At 31.0% G+C, this 21250-nt stretch overlaps 1 protein-coding gene and 1 long non-coding RNA gene across 3 annotated transcripts in view; one reads left to right on the top strand and one right to left on the bottom strand.

Annotated features, from left to right (window-relative positions):
- Positions 1-4903, top strand: part of LOC146995881 (uncharacterized) — a 41270-nt gene extending 36367 nt beyond the window's left edge. The window contains exon 2 of the long non-coding RNA XR_015042610.1: positions 2185-4903. This is a non-coding gene — a long non-coding RNA (uncharacterized LOC146995881). The remainder of the gene's footprint in view (positions 1-2184) is intronic.
- LOC118190119 (uncharacterized) overlaps positions 1-21250 on the bottom strand; it is a 209504-nt gene that overhangs the window by 130561 nt on the left and 57693 nt on the right. Inside the window, exons 10-22 of one of the 2 annotated variants that reach the window (XM_085822021.1) lie at positions 19891-19947; positions 18801-18854; positions 15984-16037; positions 15665-15718; positions 14881-14934; positions 13331-13384; positions 12588-12632; positions 11531-11584; positions 6494-6538; positions 6302-6355; positions 5726-5770; positions 1562-1615; positions 1429-1473 (exon numbers count right to left, since the gene is read on the bottom strand). In XM_085822021.1, the coding sequence (XP_085678147.1) occupies positions 1429-1473; positions 1562-1615; positions 5726-5770; positions 6302-6355; positions 6494-6538; positions 11531-11584; positions 12588-12632; positions 13331-13384; positions 14881-14934; positions 15665-15718; positions 15984-16037; positions 18801-18854; positions 19891-19947 (669 nt within the window). Of the gene's footprint in view, positions 1-1428; positions 1474-1561; positions 1616-5725; positions 5771-6301; positions 6356-6493; positions 6539-11530; positions 11585-12587; positions 12633-13330; positions 13385-14880; positions 14935-15664; positions 15719-15974; positions 16038-18800; positions 18855-19890; positions 19948-21250 lie in introns of those variants that run through there. The other variant, XM_085822022.1, reaches the window with a different exon arrangement.

Below are 21250 nucleotides of genomic sequence, written 5' to 3'. Positions count from 1 at the left end.
AACTTTAGGTTCCGTTCATTCGCTTTCCCAACACTGTTGTTAGCTCAGGTTGGAATTTTAATATTTCTCTTTTCTGCGTCTCAGAGTGGAATGAGACAATATGTCCTATGGTAATTATTGTTCATCTGGATGGGTACTGTCGCCTCTCTTAATATGTAAAAATAATTTAGGATCACCCTGTAGAAAATAATTTTATGATAATAAACAAAAATTATTTTTATTCTAATTACTGTCCGATGCAAAACTGAATAAAATTCTCCCTCCCTCATTTGTCAACACTGAGTATAACTTAAATTCCTCTGTGAATGGAGCATTTACTACTTTTCCCTCTTTCTAATATTCATAAGACACAATTTCTATAAAACTTCATTCAAATTATTAACAAATATGACAATGCTGTCTTTGTAATACTCTAAATGTTGCTGTTTAGAAATATTATACTACAAGTCCGAATCATGGTGTAATTAAGCATATTAAGCAGTATTTAAGCTTATTATTCACATAATAAGAAGTAAATGAGTCAACGTTAATACCGCATGCTCTTCTTATTATGTGAACAATAAGAAAACATAAAATAACATAACAAGTAAAATACTGAAAAGAAAGTAAAATACTATAAAAACGTAGAGTTTTATATCAAATGCATAATATGTACATAATTCCTTAGTGAAAACTAAACTATATTGTGCAGATAATAAAATAGACTGTCTGAAAATGAATCAGATACTGATATCTGTAAGCAAAGGACGAATATTCAATCGTTTTTAAGATGTCAGTCTTGGAAACAATAAAATATCAATCCACAATTCTTCACTGAATGATTCAATCATACTTGCTGCGAAAATATTGTTTTGACATTTACTATCTCTACTACTTGTTCAGGCTTTGGTGTATCACACCTATAATATATCTAATACACTTAGACTCTTAAAACTTTTAAGAGCTTAATGACAGTATAATCAGCTTTAGTGCTATTTTGAATTGCCTTAGACAGCATTCACCTTCAGGTTTGCAAATCTAGAGATAAGGTTTAGGTAGGATGTATAGTAATTTCTTGAGAATTTCAATTACGTAAAGATACATAATATGTAATAAATAATATACAAGAGGATATTTAATGTCAAAATATTCAATTGGCAAAATTATAGTTTGAATTAAGGTCTATACCATTCGCCAGCTTTTTCATATTTTAAATTGACAAGTTGACAATATTTCATTGACAGATTTTCAAAATTTATAACTTTCTTCTTCATGACTTTTTAATATGTTAATACTTTCTCTCTCTAAGTATCTTTCTCTTTCTAAGTATCTATCTCTTTCTTCTATACTAATAATGAGAAATCTGAACCGTTTCAGAATTCCGATTGATAGTAACTGCATAAAATTGAAATACTGATATGTATACGAAGCGAGAATACTTCTACTTACAGTATCTCCTTTGGCTCCTGGAATCCCAGGCTCCCCTGATGGTCCCTGCAAAATAATATATGCAGTTACAAAACAAAAAATTGTGACAACCATCCAAAAAACAAGAAAATTCAAGAAGGAAACACGGGTATACCGGAAGCCCATCTGCACCAGCCAGGCCAGGTAGTCCTGGTTTTCCTCTAGGTCCCTATAAAGTACAAAGCAGATTTAAAAAAAGATAGTAAATTGTTCTTTTTAATTTTATATATGGATCGCATTAAAATAATTTAAATTGAGTATTTTTCTTATCAAAAGTTAAAAGGAAATTAATAAATGTTAAATTTTACATAAAATTCAGAAAAACGTTCATAAGTGATATGTAAAATAGTGAAGTAAAAATTATAACAGCCTTTGAGTGTAGGAGAAAGATCGATTTTTTAGAAATCTTTCAAGTATTTTTAGAAATCTGCGCACGAGACAAGATTTGGTCAATACCATTCGGCAAATAATATGTAGAAATTACATACTGCATACTGCATATAAATATGTTTCTTTGTTTACTCCATTATTCACTGCTTGCACTTCAATAAGTGCTTCCCCAAGTTATATTTATTATAAAGTACGGTTTGAGTTTATTCAAATGTTCGAATTCTACTGTGTTTGCATTTAAGTTATAAACAATGAATCCAAAACTAATATGTTACAATATAATTAAAAACTACAAAATTAATAAATTTGTTAAAGAAAGTTAAATTGTCTCTTTTTCCTTTTTTACAGATAAGTCAAAATGAAGAGCAGCCACCAGAATTCAAAAGATATCACCTTACCAATATTGGAATGAACATACAGAAAAGTCGGAAAAATACAAATAAATAAGCACGATAGAATTTCGAGTTGTTCATTCCGACGACTTAGAAAAATTTTAAACGGATAAATATAGAAAAATAAGGAGCAATTAATCGCCATAGAGAGTTCTATGTCACTGAGGTATGACAACTGAAGAAGACATGGAAAATAAAGCAATCTCATCAATCTGTTCGGATATTCACAGATAATATGAAATGGGTCCTTATTATTTTGATAAATTACATCTCCTGCAGAAAACATTGTTTGCATCACAGAAAGCACTTAATTGCTGAAAATGTTTATATAGTGCAAAAACATGATTTTGCAAAAGGAGGACCTACAGAATATTATGATTGCAAACCCATGACTATACCTCTTCCTTGTTTCACTGTTGATAAAACGAACTCCGATCAAACCTGGAGTTGCTATTCTTCACACACAAACTTGAACACAGGCTGGAAATGATGTGTAGATCGATTTATCAAACCGTTGACAATCTCCATTGAGTAGTAGCTTCAATATTATGGATGCCGTATCTCTTTGATTAATGAAGTAATTCTGCAAGGAGTCATTAATCCGGGGTTTGGTAATTGCAATTACACTATAAATTCCCTATTCGCGGAGTTCTCTTCGGCAGGATTGGAAAGCATGCAGAAACTCTGCAACTACGTTTGCAGTTGTTATCCTCTTATTTTAGGCCACAGTGTGCGGTAATAACTTATACCTCCTATACACTTTCAAGGAACGTTTCCGTTTATGCTAGTATTTATCGGATGATGTTCTTCCAGAAGCTCAATACGGTGTCATAACCTTGGATAGAGTATTTAAAACACATCAGATGAATCTGTTCTTTAGTCAGAAAGACACCCAGGATAAGGGCTGGCTCCAAACATTTGCCTCTCAGACACACGCTACATTCGGACATATCTTCTCATAAGACTGCAAGGGAAAGTCTAGAAAGTAACTGGGCCTTCCTACTGGTTTCTTACCGCATAAGAGATATAAGCAACTATGACATCATCTACTTTTTAAGTGAAACGTTTAAGAGTCATTTTATGCATTCTTTTTACCATTTCATTTTACCTATTTTTACCTACATTCATCTAACTTCGTATACATATATACAGGGTGGTCATAAAAGAAATTTCCCCGATATATAAACGCCTATATATCTATCCGCTCAACTAACTAAATGAAATTCAGATATTGTTATCTGAAGGTATGCGCGTATTTGATTATTTAAAACAAAAGAGCTATCATGGTTACGCTTAGTAAAACGATTTCAAATTTTCGAAAAGCAACACCTATTTTTTTCCTATGCACACTGATCAGCGTATTGAAAAATCATAGATGCTGTTGGAATGATACATCTCTCACAAAAATTTGGCGCCGTCTAACATCTGCAAAGAAGAGCATTGTAAAGGACCATTGACAACACAGAGAGGAGATGCACTGATACATATTGCATAATTCGAAGGAATAAACAGTAGAAGCACCAATCACAGAATACCATGTACAAAACATTGCTTATGCAAAATCTTTAATAAACAGTGTGGGAAGCTTGCTTCTTCTGTCAGGTGTCCGAACGTTCTAACAAGACAACACCTACAGGGAAACAACGAGGTGAAGTGATAAAGCTGTTTTATCTGAACAGAGAAAATGCTGCCGAAGCAGAGTTTAAGAGTTTATTCGGCGAAATCCTAAATTTTGCGTAAAAATTGTACGTGATTTGGTAAAAGAAATTAGAAGAAACTGGATGCACATATAATAGACCGCTATCCTAAGTACCAATGTGTTCCTGTTATGGCTGTTGTGGAAGTGCGTAATACGATTAATCCAGGTCCGTTGCATACTACAAGTGATTCCCGTACAATTGATGTACCAAAACCCACAGGCCTCTCTGTACTGTGTTCTGAGGAAGTTTTCATATCAATTCCAATGCTTCCAGATGTTGCAACCTGGAAACGAGCAACTTCGCGACTTTTTTTCTCACCAGATATCCAGATATGATCAAGATAGCAGGTGGCCGCTCCGGATATTATATACGGATGAGGCGCATTCCTCCTTAACTGGAAAAGTAAACTCCAAGAACTGAGTTCACAGAGCTGATGAAAATCCTTACGTTATGTCACCAGCACGTTTACTCGAAGCTAATGCGATTGCGTGATGCGGCGTCGCAAGCACATTCGTACTTCTTCGAAGTCACTTCAGCTGATATGAAAAATGTACTACAGCACAAGTGCTCGGTACAAAACAATGTTGCAGAATTACAGCACGGAAATGTGATTAATGACATTGTACGGATGCAAGAGGGTCTCCTCCACTCGTCATCGCGTAATTGCCAAGTGCTGCAACTGCACATTCGAGACTGAGTCATATCTCGTAACTTCGCAGTTTCATGGCGACAACGACCTCGACCACATTGGGATAGATTTCTGGTTCTGAGTTATCTTAAATGCAGAGTTACTCATCAAATCCACACAATTTGTCAGAACCGAAAGATGCCATAAGCCTGCATATGATTTGTGAAATTAAACACATTTCCTCCTGCAATATTACTTTTGTTATTGCTGTCAACAATAAAGCATGTACTTTTAGAATTCTTCAACTGTTAATAAAATTAGCCAACAGGAATAAATCAAAACAAAAATGCCTTATTCTTAATTAAACCTGCATACTGGTTCAATGTTCATATCAGCATATTTCTCTCTTCACTTGCTGTTCTGTTGCCACTTATTTTTCTTTTACGAAATTGTAACAAAGATTTAAAAATGGCACAAATGTACATAATCCAGAACAGACGCGCGGATTGGATTAATCGTGTTTGAATAAAAAATGCCACGTCAACAATAAAAGAAGGAATTCAACCAGCCATAACGACTGCCACCATCTTATGCATCGAGCTCATCCCTCCTTCATCATACATAGAAACCATAGATATAGAACATACCATAGAAATATATTATACCATAGAAAATATTTTTTCATCACACACACACGTATAAATATATATGTGTGTTCATGCATAAAAAGGCTATCTTTATGTCTGTATTTATTATATATAATTACACAGACATATGCATATATGTATACATGCACGCTCAAATTGAATATCTTTTTTAAATATTTATAGCGATAGTCCTTGGACATGAATCTCTGGTATAGGTTTCGGTTAATTCTTTTTCACGGAACAAGAAGAAATGTGACAGACAAAATGATAGAGTTACATATTTATGAATTCAGAATCTATATTTTTGTTAATTAGCATAATGATTAACGATTAAAAAATTTAGGAATTACATAATCAAGCTTAATATTTGAATGGAATTATTTAAATGGTCAGCATTTTCTTTCTCAAAAACTTTTAAATATGTATATTATTATTAATGTAATATACCTAAATAATATCAAAATTTTAACTTGACACTATGTTATGAAACAATAAAGTAAAAGTGGCGTATTATTCACTCACCGCGAGTCCTTGAGGTCCAAGTGGCCCTTGTGGTCCTGGTGGCCCCTAATGGAAAAAAAATTAAAATAATAACTTTTTCTGAGTAGTATATATAATCATTTATATTGACTGAAATTACAATATATATTATCAGATGAACTTCAGAAACTTGATGATATATTAACCTGTTAGCTATTTCAGAGAAATTAACTGATTACGAAGACTAAAGAAGTAAAACTGATCATAAAAATGAGAACATATTTAGCTTATTATGAATAAAATAATAGAATCTTAAGTCATATTTCACTCGAATATGAATAAATGAATAGTTTCAAAATAATTAAATCACAAATTCAAACACAGTAACAGGTAAGGGTTTTTAGATCTATTCAACTATCTATTAGATCTATTCAAATAGTGAAGTAATTAAAACTTTTCTCATAAAGCAAATTTGCTCTATTTTTCAGTAAACATTCAATGATTGCATTAGCGATACTTTTAGAAACTAAAAGCATTTGACATTGTAAAACAGACTTAAAAGCATTAGGGTAAAACAGACCTACAAGAATTCGTAAATTAATAACAACGCTAAATTACCATAGGACCAGCTGCACCGCTTTGTCCTGGTTGTCCCGGTTGCCCAGGTGGACCCTAGTAGGACATCAAAATTAACACATATATATATTTGTTTAAAGAATAATAAAGCTTTTAAAATTTTGTAATACAATAAAATTTAAGAAATGCTTTATATTGAATTCAAGACCAATAAATAAACTTAAAATTCTTTACCTCTTTCCCTTTAGCGCCTGGTGACCCTTCAGAACCAGGTATGCCCTAGACAAACAAAAAGATTCGTCAAGATTACAGTTAAGCATATTTTCTATCAAAAAAAAAAAAAAAAAAAAACTATAAAAAAGGTTTTTGAAGTAAAACTGTTTTAATCTAATAAAAAAGCTAATAAAAGCAAAAGATTTTTTAACATGCAGTGCCTTTTATATAGCAAAGGAAATTGCCGTTAATATGTTATTGGCGCATTTAATTTTATAAACATCTTAGAACTAAACTTCAATTCAGTCTTTTTCTTCTTTTTTTTTTTTTTTTTTTTTTTTTTTTTTTTTTTTTTTTTTCTAAATTATGCAAAATATGTAATAAAACATTTCACATGAAACGGTGTTCTTTTTTTTATGATTAAATAAATCATATAGAGTTCGGGCATATGAGTTTGAGTAGAATAGGTTTTGTATCTTACGTGTTACTCGATTAAGTTATTTTATAATACAAATATTATAAAATAGAAGAGATACAATTATGTATACAACATATCAGCAAATCGTTTTATCCCAAATATCATCTGATTGAAACTTTCGTATTTTAATTAATGATAATTTTTTACATTTGGTTGTAATTGCTCCAAGCGCTTGAGATGAATCAGAACTTTATACTTTTAATGAAATACTTATTAAAATCTTATTCTTATTATTACAATTACTTCTTTTTAGTCCAAAGGGGCAATATGCCCAGAAGGATTATTAATTTCGTTTTGGCATTTTGTGTCGACTCACTACAAGCGTTGTTTCACTTTTCAAATTGTTGCCACCAAATATTATCGCCCTGTATTATATTTAAAGAAATTAAATAATGAAGAATCTGCATAAATGTATGAATGTTTCTCGCACTGTGATAAAACAACGGTACCAAGAGACATCAAATTTTGAATAACGTAATCCTCCTGCCAATATGGGCATCTGGAAGTAAAAATTTGGAATTTTTTTTATTATCGATTTCATATTTTGTAAAATTTATATATATTTTTTACATATAACAAATTTGTGATTAACAAACTCAAGGATTTCAAAGCAAGCAATGGCAACGCTGTACAGAAAAAACATTTTTAGCTCCAGCATGTGAGATTGTGCATCGGAAATTCTAAAGATATGGTGATTTTAAAATTATTTTGTGATATTGCTCTTGAACTGAATTTTATGGTAAATGCCTAAAACATGATATTTAATAAATAAAGGTAACACATAAAATGTTTAAAAAAGTCCCTTTGGACGTAATTTAAAATCTGAAAACTTTATTATTTTTAAATTTTTTTTCCGAATGATTACTCTATATTCTTAACACCAGTCTCTCCAAAGGATAAATGACTCCACGTTTTTCAGGTATTAATAGTCTCAATACAAAGTTCATAGGCTTTAATACAGTGTTTTACGTGTTCAAAATGAAAGCGCTTAAACGAAAATAGTTTACGATACATAAATTAGTATATTTTTCATATCTATACTGCACAATTTATTCAGAGAGAAACCAGGTTTTAGATTGTGTTTTATATTAAAATATCCCTTCATTTTCGTTAGATTTTATTATCTAAAATATGACGAAAATGAACGTCAGATCTAAAATATGACGTAATCTAAAATATATAAAAACCGTCAAATCTAAAATATGACGTAAATCTAAAATATGACGTAAGTACGTAAGTATTTGAAATAAATTACGTAGATGTAATTTTTAAATCACAAATAAATCCTTAAGCTGATTTTCTGCTGGCTGAAAATCAGTTAATACAAACAGTTTGATAAGATTTTTGAAATATGTTAAAGTACCATCTGAAAAACCATTTTCACAAATTGCGTATTTTTGAAAAATTTTCTCAAATTGTTATCGAAAGACAGTCTTTATATTAAATGCCCCTCTCATCGTAAAGTGTACACGCTATAAAATATGTGCAAGCTTTCATTAAAAGATGGAGACAAAGGTTTTTTGGGCTGCAGCAGATAATCTGAACCTGGGTTAAGAATTCTCGAATGTGTCTGAGGTCTTTATTTGCGAGTTTCTGAATTATCTCAGGATTTCGGGGCATTAAGTTTTGAATACGAAATCGGATTTTTGAAACTCACATAAAACTCGAAAAGTATATACAGAATTTTCCTGATATGAAGTTATTAAGTCCTATTTATTAAGATTTTTCCTTAGGAAATCACGTTCCGTGATAACAAGAGTAGGTATTTTTATGACTTTTACTAATTCATAACTTGCTTTAGTGTACAAAAATTTCATTTAAGAAGTGTTATTTGCTTTGACGATGTAACAGTTTTTTAAGTTTACTGACGATCTTATTTATGTTTTCCGATTACTGAGTTATCAATATATGCTTTGTTTCAAAAGGCCTATATCTGCATGACCGATAGATGAAAATTTTAGAAAACCTCATGCGGTTTTAAATTGATAAAACAGATATATTCTGGATGGTAATTCATTGATTACGACAGTTAATTGGCCGATAAAACCAAACAATAGAGGGAAATCAATATGTATTACATTCTACATATGTCTGCTGATTATTTAATTCTGCAACTCGGAAAAATGCTGGAACTGAATACATTATACGCACTTAAAAATTTTCCTTTAGCAATGAGCTAATTCTATAAAAATTGAAAAGATATACTTATTTATTATTAAACACTAAACATTGCCCAAATCTGTAAGATGTCTCTTCTAATGTTTCTGGTGACTTTTAAACTATTCGCTAACTATCCTTTTGCTTTAGTAAGTTTTCCTTCTTCCCATTTCAGAAATTTCTTTAGTAAGTCTTCCCTTTTCCCATTTCAGAAATCCATAACCCTCTGGCTCTTGAAAAGTTTTTAACAGCATTTTACTGTAATTATGTTTCCTTTTTGTTGTTGCTGGTGGTGTATTTAATTATGGCAAAGCACACTAGGGCTATCTGCCTAAGAGGAGGGATGCCTTCGTGGAGGACTTTCTAAGGGAAACTGGCTCGTATACACGTTACACATGGGGAAAACCACGAAAACACCCATGCAGCCAGCCCGTTCGCGGGATTCGAACCTCGGACCGAACTACCAGTGTTCAGCGACTTTACCGCTCGGCCGCTGGTAGGCCCTTTTTGTTGGAGAAGGATTATTAATGAAACAGGATCTTAATGTGTGATGTATTGGAAAATTAAGATTTAAAATATTTACGAAAGATAAGATTTAAAATATTTACGAAAGAAATAAAGTTTTGAAATTCGAAATGTAGTGTTTAGTAAGATAAAATAAATCATAACATTTATTAAAAAAATAAAGGAAGTATCTATTAAAAATAAAGTATTCAGATTTAGCAAATTTTTAATTTTTCTTAATTGATAAATATATTATTTAGTCTCCAATAGATTTTAAATGAATTCTAGTGACTCTGGCTCTTAATTCAAGTAGCCCAGAATTAAAATTATTATTTGTTAAGAAAGGCAGGAACATTATTATAACACAGTACGCTTCAGTACAATTAGGTGAAAAGAATTTTCTTACCTGAAAACTCTTCAGATATATATTATAAATTTCTCTATAGAACCAATTCTCAGTTTGCGACTTTTATTTTAAGTTACTAAGCAGTTTGGGTTTTAGTAAGTTTGATACATCTGTTTTGATTTCAAATTCATAAGTATTTATTCCAAATGCTCAAACAAAATTGGCAGTAGGTGGGGAGGGGGGAGTGTTTGTAATTGGTGTAATAAAAATATGAAGTACAATAAACCAGATATACTTGATAAACGTGCAGGATGAAATGTGAGATCTGACCCCAAAGGATAACACTTCAAATAATGTGAACTAAGTAATATTTATTATAACTTGACATCATAAAATTTTGAATTAATACCAGCATAAATTAAGTAAATATCGCCAGACAGAAGCTTATTAACCGTGATCGAATAGCGGCTGAAAGAAATAGTCCTACCATTCTGAATCCTAACCTTTCGTACAAGAAACGCGTAATATTCCAATCAAAGTGAATCTCAGTACATCGTCTTTAAACAAAGTTTCATGATAAAAATAATCAATTTTTATAACGGAGGAAATTGAGTTGACTGGTTATTCCAATATATTTTTGAAAAAGCACAAGGCGGATATTCATATCATCCTGAAAGTGGACACAAGTTCTTTCAAGGATATTTCAATTTCAATATATTTTTGAAGAGTCATAGAACCTCGTTAATTTACTGCAGGAGTCAGCATCTAGATAATTCTAGTTGAATCTTCAGTACCAATTTCTTTACTCGGCGAAATACATTACTCTACACACAATATCGAGATGGCAGTCAAAAAAGAACGAAAAACACAAACATGGCGCACACGTCAGCCGGGGTCAAGACAGCCAGAAGAACGACCTACACCTTCGAAGCCCAACAGCAGAAGGAGGAGAAACCGGTTGTAGCCGTGAATTTCGCTCTGTCATTGAGCGGTCGCAGTAAAAAGACTTTATGCTGAATAAATGTGGAGGCTTGCCTGCACATTCCCTCTGGCCAAAGAAGAAGAAACGTAGCACAGTTCACAAAATAATATCACAATATTTTGATGAAGCACAACACTAATTTGTAGATAAAACTTGATCTATTTGAAATGACGTAAATCAGAATTTTGTGATCTGTTATCCATTTGAAATGAGCACATATTAACTTAATCAAACATATCTGTCTATAAAAAAAGGTCTTTAAAAACTTATTTAATTAAATTTTAGTTGCGTTATAATTCAAAGAAGATTTAAATCTATAATGAAATAATATTATTGCATTGCCAGAATCAGTTTTAAACTTCAGTTTTGGCATATAATTACATAGTTCAATAAATTACAGCTTCAATATAACTTACAATTAATTAATTTTGCAATTAACAGATGATTAATTGACAGGCTATAGATCACCCATGTTAGTATCTCTTATAATTTCTAATATATCTTCAGAAAATCTATGGACAATTTAAAATATGCTAGAGATTATAAGTTAATTTTTAAAAGTGCAATACATAAAAGTCTAAATTGGCTTACCGGTGGTCCTGGCAATCCTGGAAAGCCTCTAGGTCCGATGAAACCTCTAGGTCCCTAAAAATTGCATAAATTATATTCGTAAACGCAATAAAGCTTTCAAGCAAATAAAGTTTTAATTACACCCATGTTAATGCTTAATTACAATTTACGTCAAAGAAAAAACTAATATTCTAATTGTCAATATAATTTAAAATCATGGTAAGAGAATTTAAATTTTATCTTGGATCTAAAGAGGTTGTTCAAAAACAGGAACAAATGTACATTTTGAGAGTAACTCTAAAAAATTCCATTATAAAACATTATACAAAAACATTAAAAAAACATTAAACATTAAAGCAAAATTACAAAAACATTAAAGCTTGGAGTTACAAAAATAGTAACTCGAAGCTTTTAATAGCAAAAAAAAACTTTACGGTTAACATGATGCTTTAAGCATTGAATTTTTAAAGACTTTAAAGGAAGACACATGATCTGACGGAATCTAATAAATTCCAACTGACGATTTCTGTTCTATCTTAAAATGTATAATGAAAACATAGTCGTTAACGATATTGAAGTTAATAATTCTGAAGTTACATTTCCCAGTGATTAAAAGATGACTGAAAAGATTACAGTTTCCAATAAAAGAAAATATAAGTATTTCAAAACATGAGGTGAAGAAATAACATGAAATTTGGAACTGTTGAAAGAAGCCGAAAAATTATAGTAACCATAAAACATAATGTTTACTCCAGTATTCAAAGTATAAAACACACGCATGTGGAGATAAGCAATTTTTCCCAAAACGTTTACGGCCTCATAACTAAAAATATTTTTTAAAAAATTACGTAACTCTGTAAGAAGCGTGGCCTTTTGGGTATTTTTATAAAATATATATTACTATGAAATATACTTAAATAATACTGATTGACTAAATTTGTATTGTAAGATTTTCTAACTTTGTATAATTATGCAATTTATGGTTTGTTTTAATAACTTTTTCTTATAAAATAATATCTAGATTATTGATGAAAACAAGACAGTGATATGTTTTTAATTGAAAGAAAATCAGTCTTACCATATCTCCTGGCAATCCTGGAGGTCCTGGTTGACCTTCTTCTCCCTTAGATCATAAATAAAAATAATGCCTGAGTTACAAAATATAAAATCCAAAGATTGTCAAGGTATTTCTAAATAAAAATGAAATCCTAGAACAAAGCATGTTGTTTGTTTTGATAAATCAACAAACAGAACCCTAGCTGTAAGTGCATGTTTCAAAACATTATAATAAAACGCGCTGAAATTTTCATGCTCACTAGAAATAAAGACTTTTTTTCCGAAAAGTATTGCAATGATGTTTGAAAGAATATGTTAGAGTTTTTGAAGGTAATAACAAGATATTCAGTCAACTTTCCAAAATTGTTCTATAGTTCAAAATATTTCTGTTGCAGCATTTATATGCAGATTGCTAAAACTATAGTTCAGTTTTTACGAAGCTAATGACATCTACATGTTTTATTCGTTTCTGGACATAACAGTAAAGCAAAGCATTCAAGTAAATACATAAACATAAATCAAAATAATTAAATTCATTTTCAAATAGTTTCTACAACCTTAAATCTTAACAATTTTGCATTAGATATCATACCGTCATAAATTCTTAATCATCTTTATCTCGATATGTTTATCATTTAAAATATATAATAGGTCACTTTTTACATTATATTTAAAAGAAATTTAAATCAGTTAGTTGAAATATCTATAAAAAATATTCTTGTTTCATACATTCACTATCATAGTATAAATTGCTTTTAGTTTTACCTGTGGTCCATCATGCCCTATCATCCCAGGTTCACCTTGCTGTCCCGTAAAACCCTAAGAAGATACATAATACAATATTCAAGAAATCCGCTATTACAAGAAAATTGAAATATTGAGACATCCGGAAAATTCTGTGGTTTGGAGATGATAAATGCAAATGAAGCAGTACAAAAAAGCAGAAGCACATTTTATTAAAGCACATAAGTACTATTTTGTTCTATGACGTTTTGTCATCGTTCTGCCAGCTGGAAAATTCCTTTTTTAAAAAAGTTGTTAGGCTTTTATTTGTAACGAAGTTATCGAGGTGCTATTTTACATTCTTTAAAGAAGTAAACTTCAGGCCGTTCAGATAATTTTGAAGTAACCTGAAGAGATGAAGATCCAAGCGGCAGGATCTCGTTAATATGGGGAAGTGAAACAAAACATCCCAGCTTTGCTCAATAAGTCTTTGTCCTGACATTCATCGAAATGTGGGGCTGAGCATGGGTGTTGTCATGATGAAAAATAATACCTCAACAACTGGTCAGCTCAGGGCAATTTGGTTAGATACCTGCTGTTGAAACTGCTATTTGAGAACAGTGTTTTTCCAAATGTACTGTCTAATTTGGTGGCAAAATTTCTTAGTTTGCAGTTCATTTATAGTCCCACCATACAAAAAGCATTATTTTGGGAAATACAGACCCCCTCTCAGTTTTGCTAAAGGAGGTTTTTTTGACTAATGTCATAGTTATTTTTTTTGTACCAATGAAAGTAATGTAATGAATAGTCGTTTAAAAAAAGAAGCTTCTTTATTTCTCTCCAGCAAAGAATCACAAATCAAAATTCAAGTAAACATATTCTTACTCTGTTATAGTATGTGCACACATATACTGTAGCAGCTTATATGCAAGATCTTCTTCTAATGATCATGTACTGTAATGATTGGAATATTTAGACGGTCTTATAGCTTATGAACTGTATAATGTGGATTTTCAGCGATAGCTCCTTTTAAAAGGCCCTTGTTTACACTGTATGGTCAAGCAAAAAGTCTATCGTCTTCGAAGCTGAAATCTCCAAGCTTAAAATTCTCAAACCGCTATCAAATTGCGTCATCAGGAACAGCACTTTATCCATACATAGCACAAATTTTAGAAAAAGTCTGGATAGCACTTTTTAACTTTTTTAAAATAAAAGGGTGTAACATGATAAAAAAGAACTACTGGGTTCTCCACTCTTAGCACTACATCGGAAAACCAAATTGCACAATACATGAAAAGATTAAGAAATAAATGACAACATTTAATCAAGATCACTCTTTATCAGCAGTAACAAAGTAATTAGAAGAAAATTCGCTTTGATTTGAAAAGCCGTAGAACTTTCCGGATGACCCAAAATAATATCTTCTGAATGTATACGAAATAAAAGCATTTTTAAAATCTAAAACCGTGCGTTGAAGCAACATTAATTAAGACTTTGTTTAATGTTATAATACAATAAAGTTTCAGATATTAACATTTGATAGAGAGAGGAAATTTAGAAAAACATAACGTTAAAATAAATTATAATTTTACCCTATCTCCTTTTTCTCCGGGTAGTCCAGGCATTCCAGGCAAACCAACATCTCCCTGAAAATATTATCAACAAAGAAATGAATATTTCGAATCTGGGAATTGCGACATAACGCAATAAATTAGCATGATAATAAAACAACGGAATTTGATATACGAAGTAATATTAATTTTCTCGTTTTACATGTATTTTTAGAGTTACTAAACAGATTCTTTATGAAAAAGGCCCAAAATCCACTAATTTTGTACATTTTCCTACTAGTAAACATTTAAATTATGTTACATTCATTAATTTCTAGAAACTTGTATTATAAATCAAGTAAAATTGCTGTTTCTTTGATCAACAACTATTTTTTTTATATCTGAACGATAAAAGAGTATTAGTTTATTGAAAAAATTTTAGCATTTTCATTTCAACAACAACACTCATATAATGAGAAAATCAGATCTTCTTTAGGCCCTAATTCTGCTTGAGAAATTTCTTTGTAGCTACATATTTATATGCGCGTGTTTTCAAATTTATAATGGTGGTGAGTATGAAGTTCAAAGTGAGGATTTAAGAGGAGTTGCAGTAACAGAATATTAATATTTTGCATAAAAGGAAATATTGACATAAAATCAAAAGTGCCCCAACTGATAGCAAAGAACTGTAAAAATTATATTATAGAATTCTTAATTATATAAAATTATTTATTTTAAAACAAAGAATCTTAAAGAAACTTTTAAAAGCAATTAACGTTTCCTTCCAGCTGTTTAAAACTTCGGAAGCACATGATGATAACCTTACCTTTGCTCCAATTGGACCATGCGGGCCTCTATCTCCATCTCTTCCGCCAGGACCCTATAACAAAAAGACGGCGTGAAATTCAACCCCGCTCGTTATCTAAAGCCTACTGATTGCATTTTTCTTTAATGGTAAAGGGAATATTAAATAAAAGAACTCTCACTGGGATTAAAATAATAACGCATACAATAGAAATGTTAAAATATGTCGTAATGTTCTAACACTCTTTAATGCAAAACAAAAAATATTTCTAAAGTAAGTTTAATAATCTGAACAGTTTACTTTGCTTTATTTTAAATAGATGTCTACTTACTCAACTTACCCTTCGACCAGGTCTACCTGGATGTCCCATCATTCCTCGGAGACCCCTCGGTCCCTTTAAGGTAAAAGCATAAAATGAGCGATTTCATAATAAATTATATGATATTAATCGTATTAATATTCACTTTAGTATTTTAATAAAGACAAAGTTTTGGGAAATTTATTTAATATACGAATGACCACCATATAACACAGTGGTTAGATTCCTAGAAAACGCTATGTTTTGTGTGTTGCAGTTATCAAGTAGTAGTACAACGCACAAGTTTAGATTCTAAAATGTATAGATTTTAAAAAATCTGTACTATTTTAATTGAATCACCTTATTTAAACGAAGGAGTTTCTTTTTTGGCAAAATATTCTCATGCTCTAGGTTTTCTTCAGCAGCAATCTTGATTCTTGTGCTCTAACTTTTGAACAAATTTGTTGATTTCGATCATTTGCTTCTTTACAAATTGCATTCTGTGGGGATATTCACGTGTGAATTTTTTTCCCAAATTGGTACATTTCCGTTTCGCCGGCGCAAATTTCGCAAGCAGACTTTATTGGCGACAATATACAGTATACACATAAATGTTAGCAAATGTTAGTTCTAAGAATTTTTTATTTTGAAGGCATAAACATTTTAATATCGTTTAAAATTTTGTAAAATGCCAATAAATATAGATAATTTGTAAAAAGACGTTAATTTAAGAATTCATTACGCTTTCATTATTCAACAAGCTGATTCGCTGGTTCCTATCACGTGACCCCAAGGAATCTCATCTCACGTAAACTACGCTACAAAAATTTAATTCTCTCAGTAATTATCTACATTAATTTCAAGTTAAATCTTAATTTGGAATACAAGTTTAAAGGCAAGACTTATTGCAATTCGTACGAATAGATTACTCAGAAATTATGTAAAACTGCAGTGTATTCTCGTTAGAATTGGTGAATTTAATACTTGACATTGCCTTTTCCGTATTTTCGCTTTCTGGTGAACGGTATGATTGTATCCTAATTGACTTAATTACCGCTAATGGCCTTATGGCATAAAATTTAATTATCTGGTAAAAATTCTATGTAATTGTATGCGAGTATTGAAAGAACCAATCAATCTGATGAGAAATGGCTGCGACTTGTTTTGAAAATGAGGCGTAAAAGATTACCAGCGAGGATATTCCGTTTGGCATCAGTTGCACCATTATTGGCGACATTAAGCGGCTGCGCCGACAAAACGGAAAAGTACCCTCAAATTTTGTGCTTTTCTAAGAAAAGAACCTTTATCTAAGAAATCCAACGTTAGTTCTTCGGCTGCATGTGCTTACGTAATTGCTTCTTCTTCTTTCTTCTGGTATTCCTAATTTATCTGCATGATGAATTCTCCTAATTTTGTTCCATTTTAATACGTTATGATGGCGCAGTATCAGAAAATTGGCTGTAGGGAGTCAGTAATAGCAGTTTCCTTTGTTTTAGTATAAAACTGCCGTGTTAAAGGATATTTTCTACCGTCTTCAAACCGTGTTAGAGACAAATCATGTTGTAGGATTGGCATGCTATATGCATGCTATCTGTATCTTAGTAAATATAAGCCTGAAATATAAGATACTTCTGGTATGGCAGAAATTTTGAAAATAATTTGAGAAATTTCCGGGATGAAGCTCCTAATTATAAGAACAAGAAAGTGAGAATATCAGCTTTGGCTAATAAGAAATTTAAGATGCTTCTTTCGAATTTCATCAGCCTTCAAGAAACATTTACAACAAACGCTCCTTTTCAGATTAGAAACCAAAACACTTTGATAATTCTTCAGTCTGTCATTCTTGATTATGTTACAAATTTCAGTTGCCTTTTGTTATCGGGCCCACCAGCGGCCGAGCAGTAAAGTCGCTGAACACTGGTAGTTCAGTCCGAGGTTCGAATCCCGCGAACGGGCTGGCTGCATGAGCGTTTTCCTGGTTTTCCTCATATATAACGTGTATACGAGCCAGTTTCCCTTAGAAAGTCCTCCATGAAAGCATCCCTCTCCTTAGGCAGAGAGCCCTCTAGGCTTTGCCATAATCACACACACACACCTTTTGTTATCGAGAATTTTAATGAATGGTTGGTGACGTAATCAGAAATAGCCATGACTAACCTACAAGAAGAACCGAATCATTAGAATCACATTTCAAATCGTAATATTCACTCCTTGGAAAACTATTGCAAAATGCTAAAGTTCCTTGCACTGAACAATTCTCGATAGTTTTCTTCCATATAGTGAGAATAAAAAGTACGTTGATTTTCTTTCTCTTTTGCAGTTCAAGAAATTACTTCTGTTCTTTCCGACAGTTCTAACAGAAGAACACAAAAACATTTAAAAAAAATTAATGCCAATAATTTTATTTATTGTAAAAGATTATTCAAATACAAGTTAATTTACACTAAATTTTAATAACATCTTGATCTATATAGTCACGCGCTAGACTGTAAATTTAATTAATATAAAAACACAGTAGTACCCGTTACCGAAGACCGTTAGTAGAATATAATATTTTTCAAATTTTTCCCCAAACTTTTAATAAATAAATATATTTATTACATTGCTTCATAAGAAACTAATAGTAAAGTTAAATAATATTTGTATTTGTATTTTTTGCGTTTGTTAAATTGTATTTGTTAAATTCAAACTTCATTCCTTGTAGCAATGGCGCAAGAGAATTATTTAATTATATTTATTACATTATACATGAGAAGTTAATTACTTAATATGCACATTTAGAGATTAAGTGTATTACATTTCAAAGAAGAAAACCAAATGTAAATCTGAGGAAAAAATAATGTGTTTTTTTCTACTTACTTCTTCTCCGGCTTCGCCTGGTTCTCCTTTTGGACCCTGAAATCCTGGTGGTCCCTACCGAACATAAATGCAGGTTTTATGAGAAAATGAAAATAAATTGCATAAATTTATTCATTTCGCTTGAATTAAATTCTGAATTATAGATGCAGTAAAATATTTTTCTATCATATTATGCATCCTACAATTTTCTTATAATGATGAAAATTGTTCATTAGATCTGTAAAAGGACAATACTTGACGCTAAATAGTAAGCGAAGTTTTGAATTTTACATTGTACACATTAACATTTAGAAGTGCGTTGTGCATTTAAATGCATTGCACTGCGCATCATTTACATTTGAAATTGAGTCATTTTCTTTGAAATTGAGTCGTCTCATCATTTGAAAAAAGAGAAGTCTTTCATATACGTTTTTGCAGTTTTACTTTACAATTTAAATTACATTTTTACGTCCATTAAGTACAATATCGACATTTATCTGCAAACCTTGCTACAATTTATTATACTTAGCACTTTTCTATAAAAACATTTTTACTTCATACATACTATGAAAATACTAATTCACAACTCTATAATAATTATAACGTTAGAAATATTTTAAAAAAATTTAACGAAATACATAAAGTTTAAATTTGAAATAAAAATGTTTTTTCTGTACAATGTTGCTCGCTTTGAAATCCTTGATTTTGTTAATCAAAAATTCGTTAAAGATTTACAAAATATGAAATCTATAATAAAACAAATTCCAAATTTCAAATTTGGGCTTCCACATCCCCATATTCGCAGTAGGATTACGTCATTCAAAATCCGATGGCTCTATGTACCGTTGTTTTATCACAATGCGAGAAAAATATATACATTTATGCAGATTTTTCATTATTTAATTTCTTGAAATATAATGCAGGACTCTAACATTTGCTGGCAACAGTTTGAAAAGTGAATAGTTTTATAGTGAACGCAAAATCGCAAAACGAAAACAATAGTCTTTCAAGGACAAAGCATCTTTTGACTAATAATAATTCTCAGTCTTGCAGATAACATATATTTTCATTTCAATCAACTAATCGGAAAAGTTTATTATGATATACATACCACAGGTCCTGAGAGACCACTTAATCCGACAGGTCCTGGAGCTCCTCGCATCGCCAACTAAACGAATAAAAGCTATATTATATAACGTCTTTCATAAAACAAACTAAAACTATATATGTTTTTTTAGATATAGATAGAGATATGAAAGAAAAGTGCTAACTTTAATTTAACAACAGTCCTTTTACTTCCTCATTTTAATTTGGCTACGTCTCCTTCCTATCTAAAAGCTATTAATATACCTATCCCGTAATTACCTGTCTTAAAGTTATTAATATATGAATCTTAAGTGCGTCATCTGAAAATTAATCCGCATTACGCCATTATGTAAGAGTAGCATTGAGGATATTCTTTATCAAGTTAATGATCAAAATGTAAAGAAAAATAAACGACTCTATAATACAGCTTTGTTAAAATGCACACTCACTTTCCTACACTCTCTAACTCTGCTAGCACGTGTCATTTTACTTCTCTGTCTCGTCCATTGTTTAAAGATGTGAAAAGTTATATAAAATTGTGGGGGGGGGGTACTCACAAAATTTATATCGTAATTAAAAGCTCAACAAAGAATGTTTATTTGAATATTACAACAACCGTCTAATATAATGAGGGCAAATTATTATGTTTCATTTCTAGCTGCTAAAAACGGAAAACAAATTTTCGGATGGCGAGTTTGTAAAAGAACGTTTAGAAGCTGCTGCAAAAGATATTGTGCCTGATAAAAGCAAATTATTTTTAAATATCAGTACATGTCGGAAACAATATATCTTCGAAAATTACCGACATTCAAAACGAAACTGTCATAAATCTGCGCAATCTAATTCGAGATTTCAAATATTTCTCTTTAGCATATGATAAAAGTACGGACATTTTGCACAGCTTAGCTTGTGGTATTCGTTCGTCAACCGAAGAAATGTTAAACCTGATCAGTTTAAAGGGTATTATTGCAAAAGGTGAAGTTTTTCAGGTTATCGAAAACTCTTCATACGGAAACGTCTGGAGTTTAAAAATTCTTTCTGGAGTATCAACTGATGGCTGATGATTGGTAAAATTACTAATAAATAAATTATAATCATATAACCTTAAAACAGAATATTTAATTATTATCCGTTGTTTGATACATCCACAAAATGTGTGCTTTTAAGTACTATCGATGAATCGTGTTATACCTAAAAATAGTAAGCTATACTTGATCACATGCACTTTCGTATCAACAATTTAAGGAATTTCCAATGGAATTATATACTAAATATGATTATGTTATATATTTCAGCCATGCCAAATAGTTATGTAGTGGGAAAATGTTTACTCTTTTTTTTTTTTTTTTTTTTTTTTTAATTACGCGAAGAAATTCGTTTGATTT

This window comes from Stegodyphus dumicola, chromosome 8 (genome assembly GCF_044657685.1).
Source record: "Stegodyphus dumicola isolate Sdum_Otavi_A_Nest chromosome 8, ASM4465768v1".
Classification (NCBI taxonomy): Eukaryota; Metazoa; Arthropoda; class Arachnida; order Araneae; family Eresidae; genus Stegodyphus; species Stegodyphus dumicola.
Note: the sequence above shows the minus strand (reverse complement) of the source record. Positions and strands in the feature narration are given on the sequence as shown.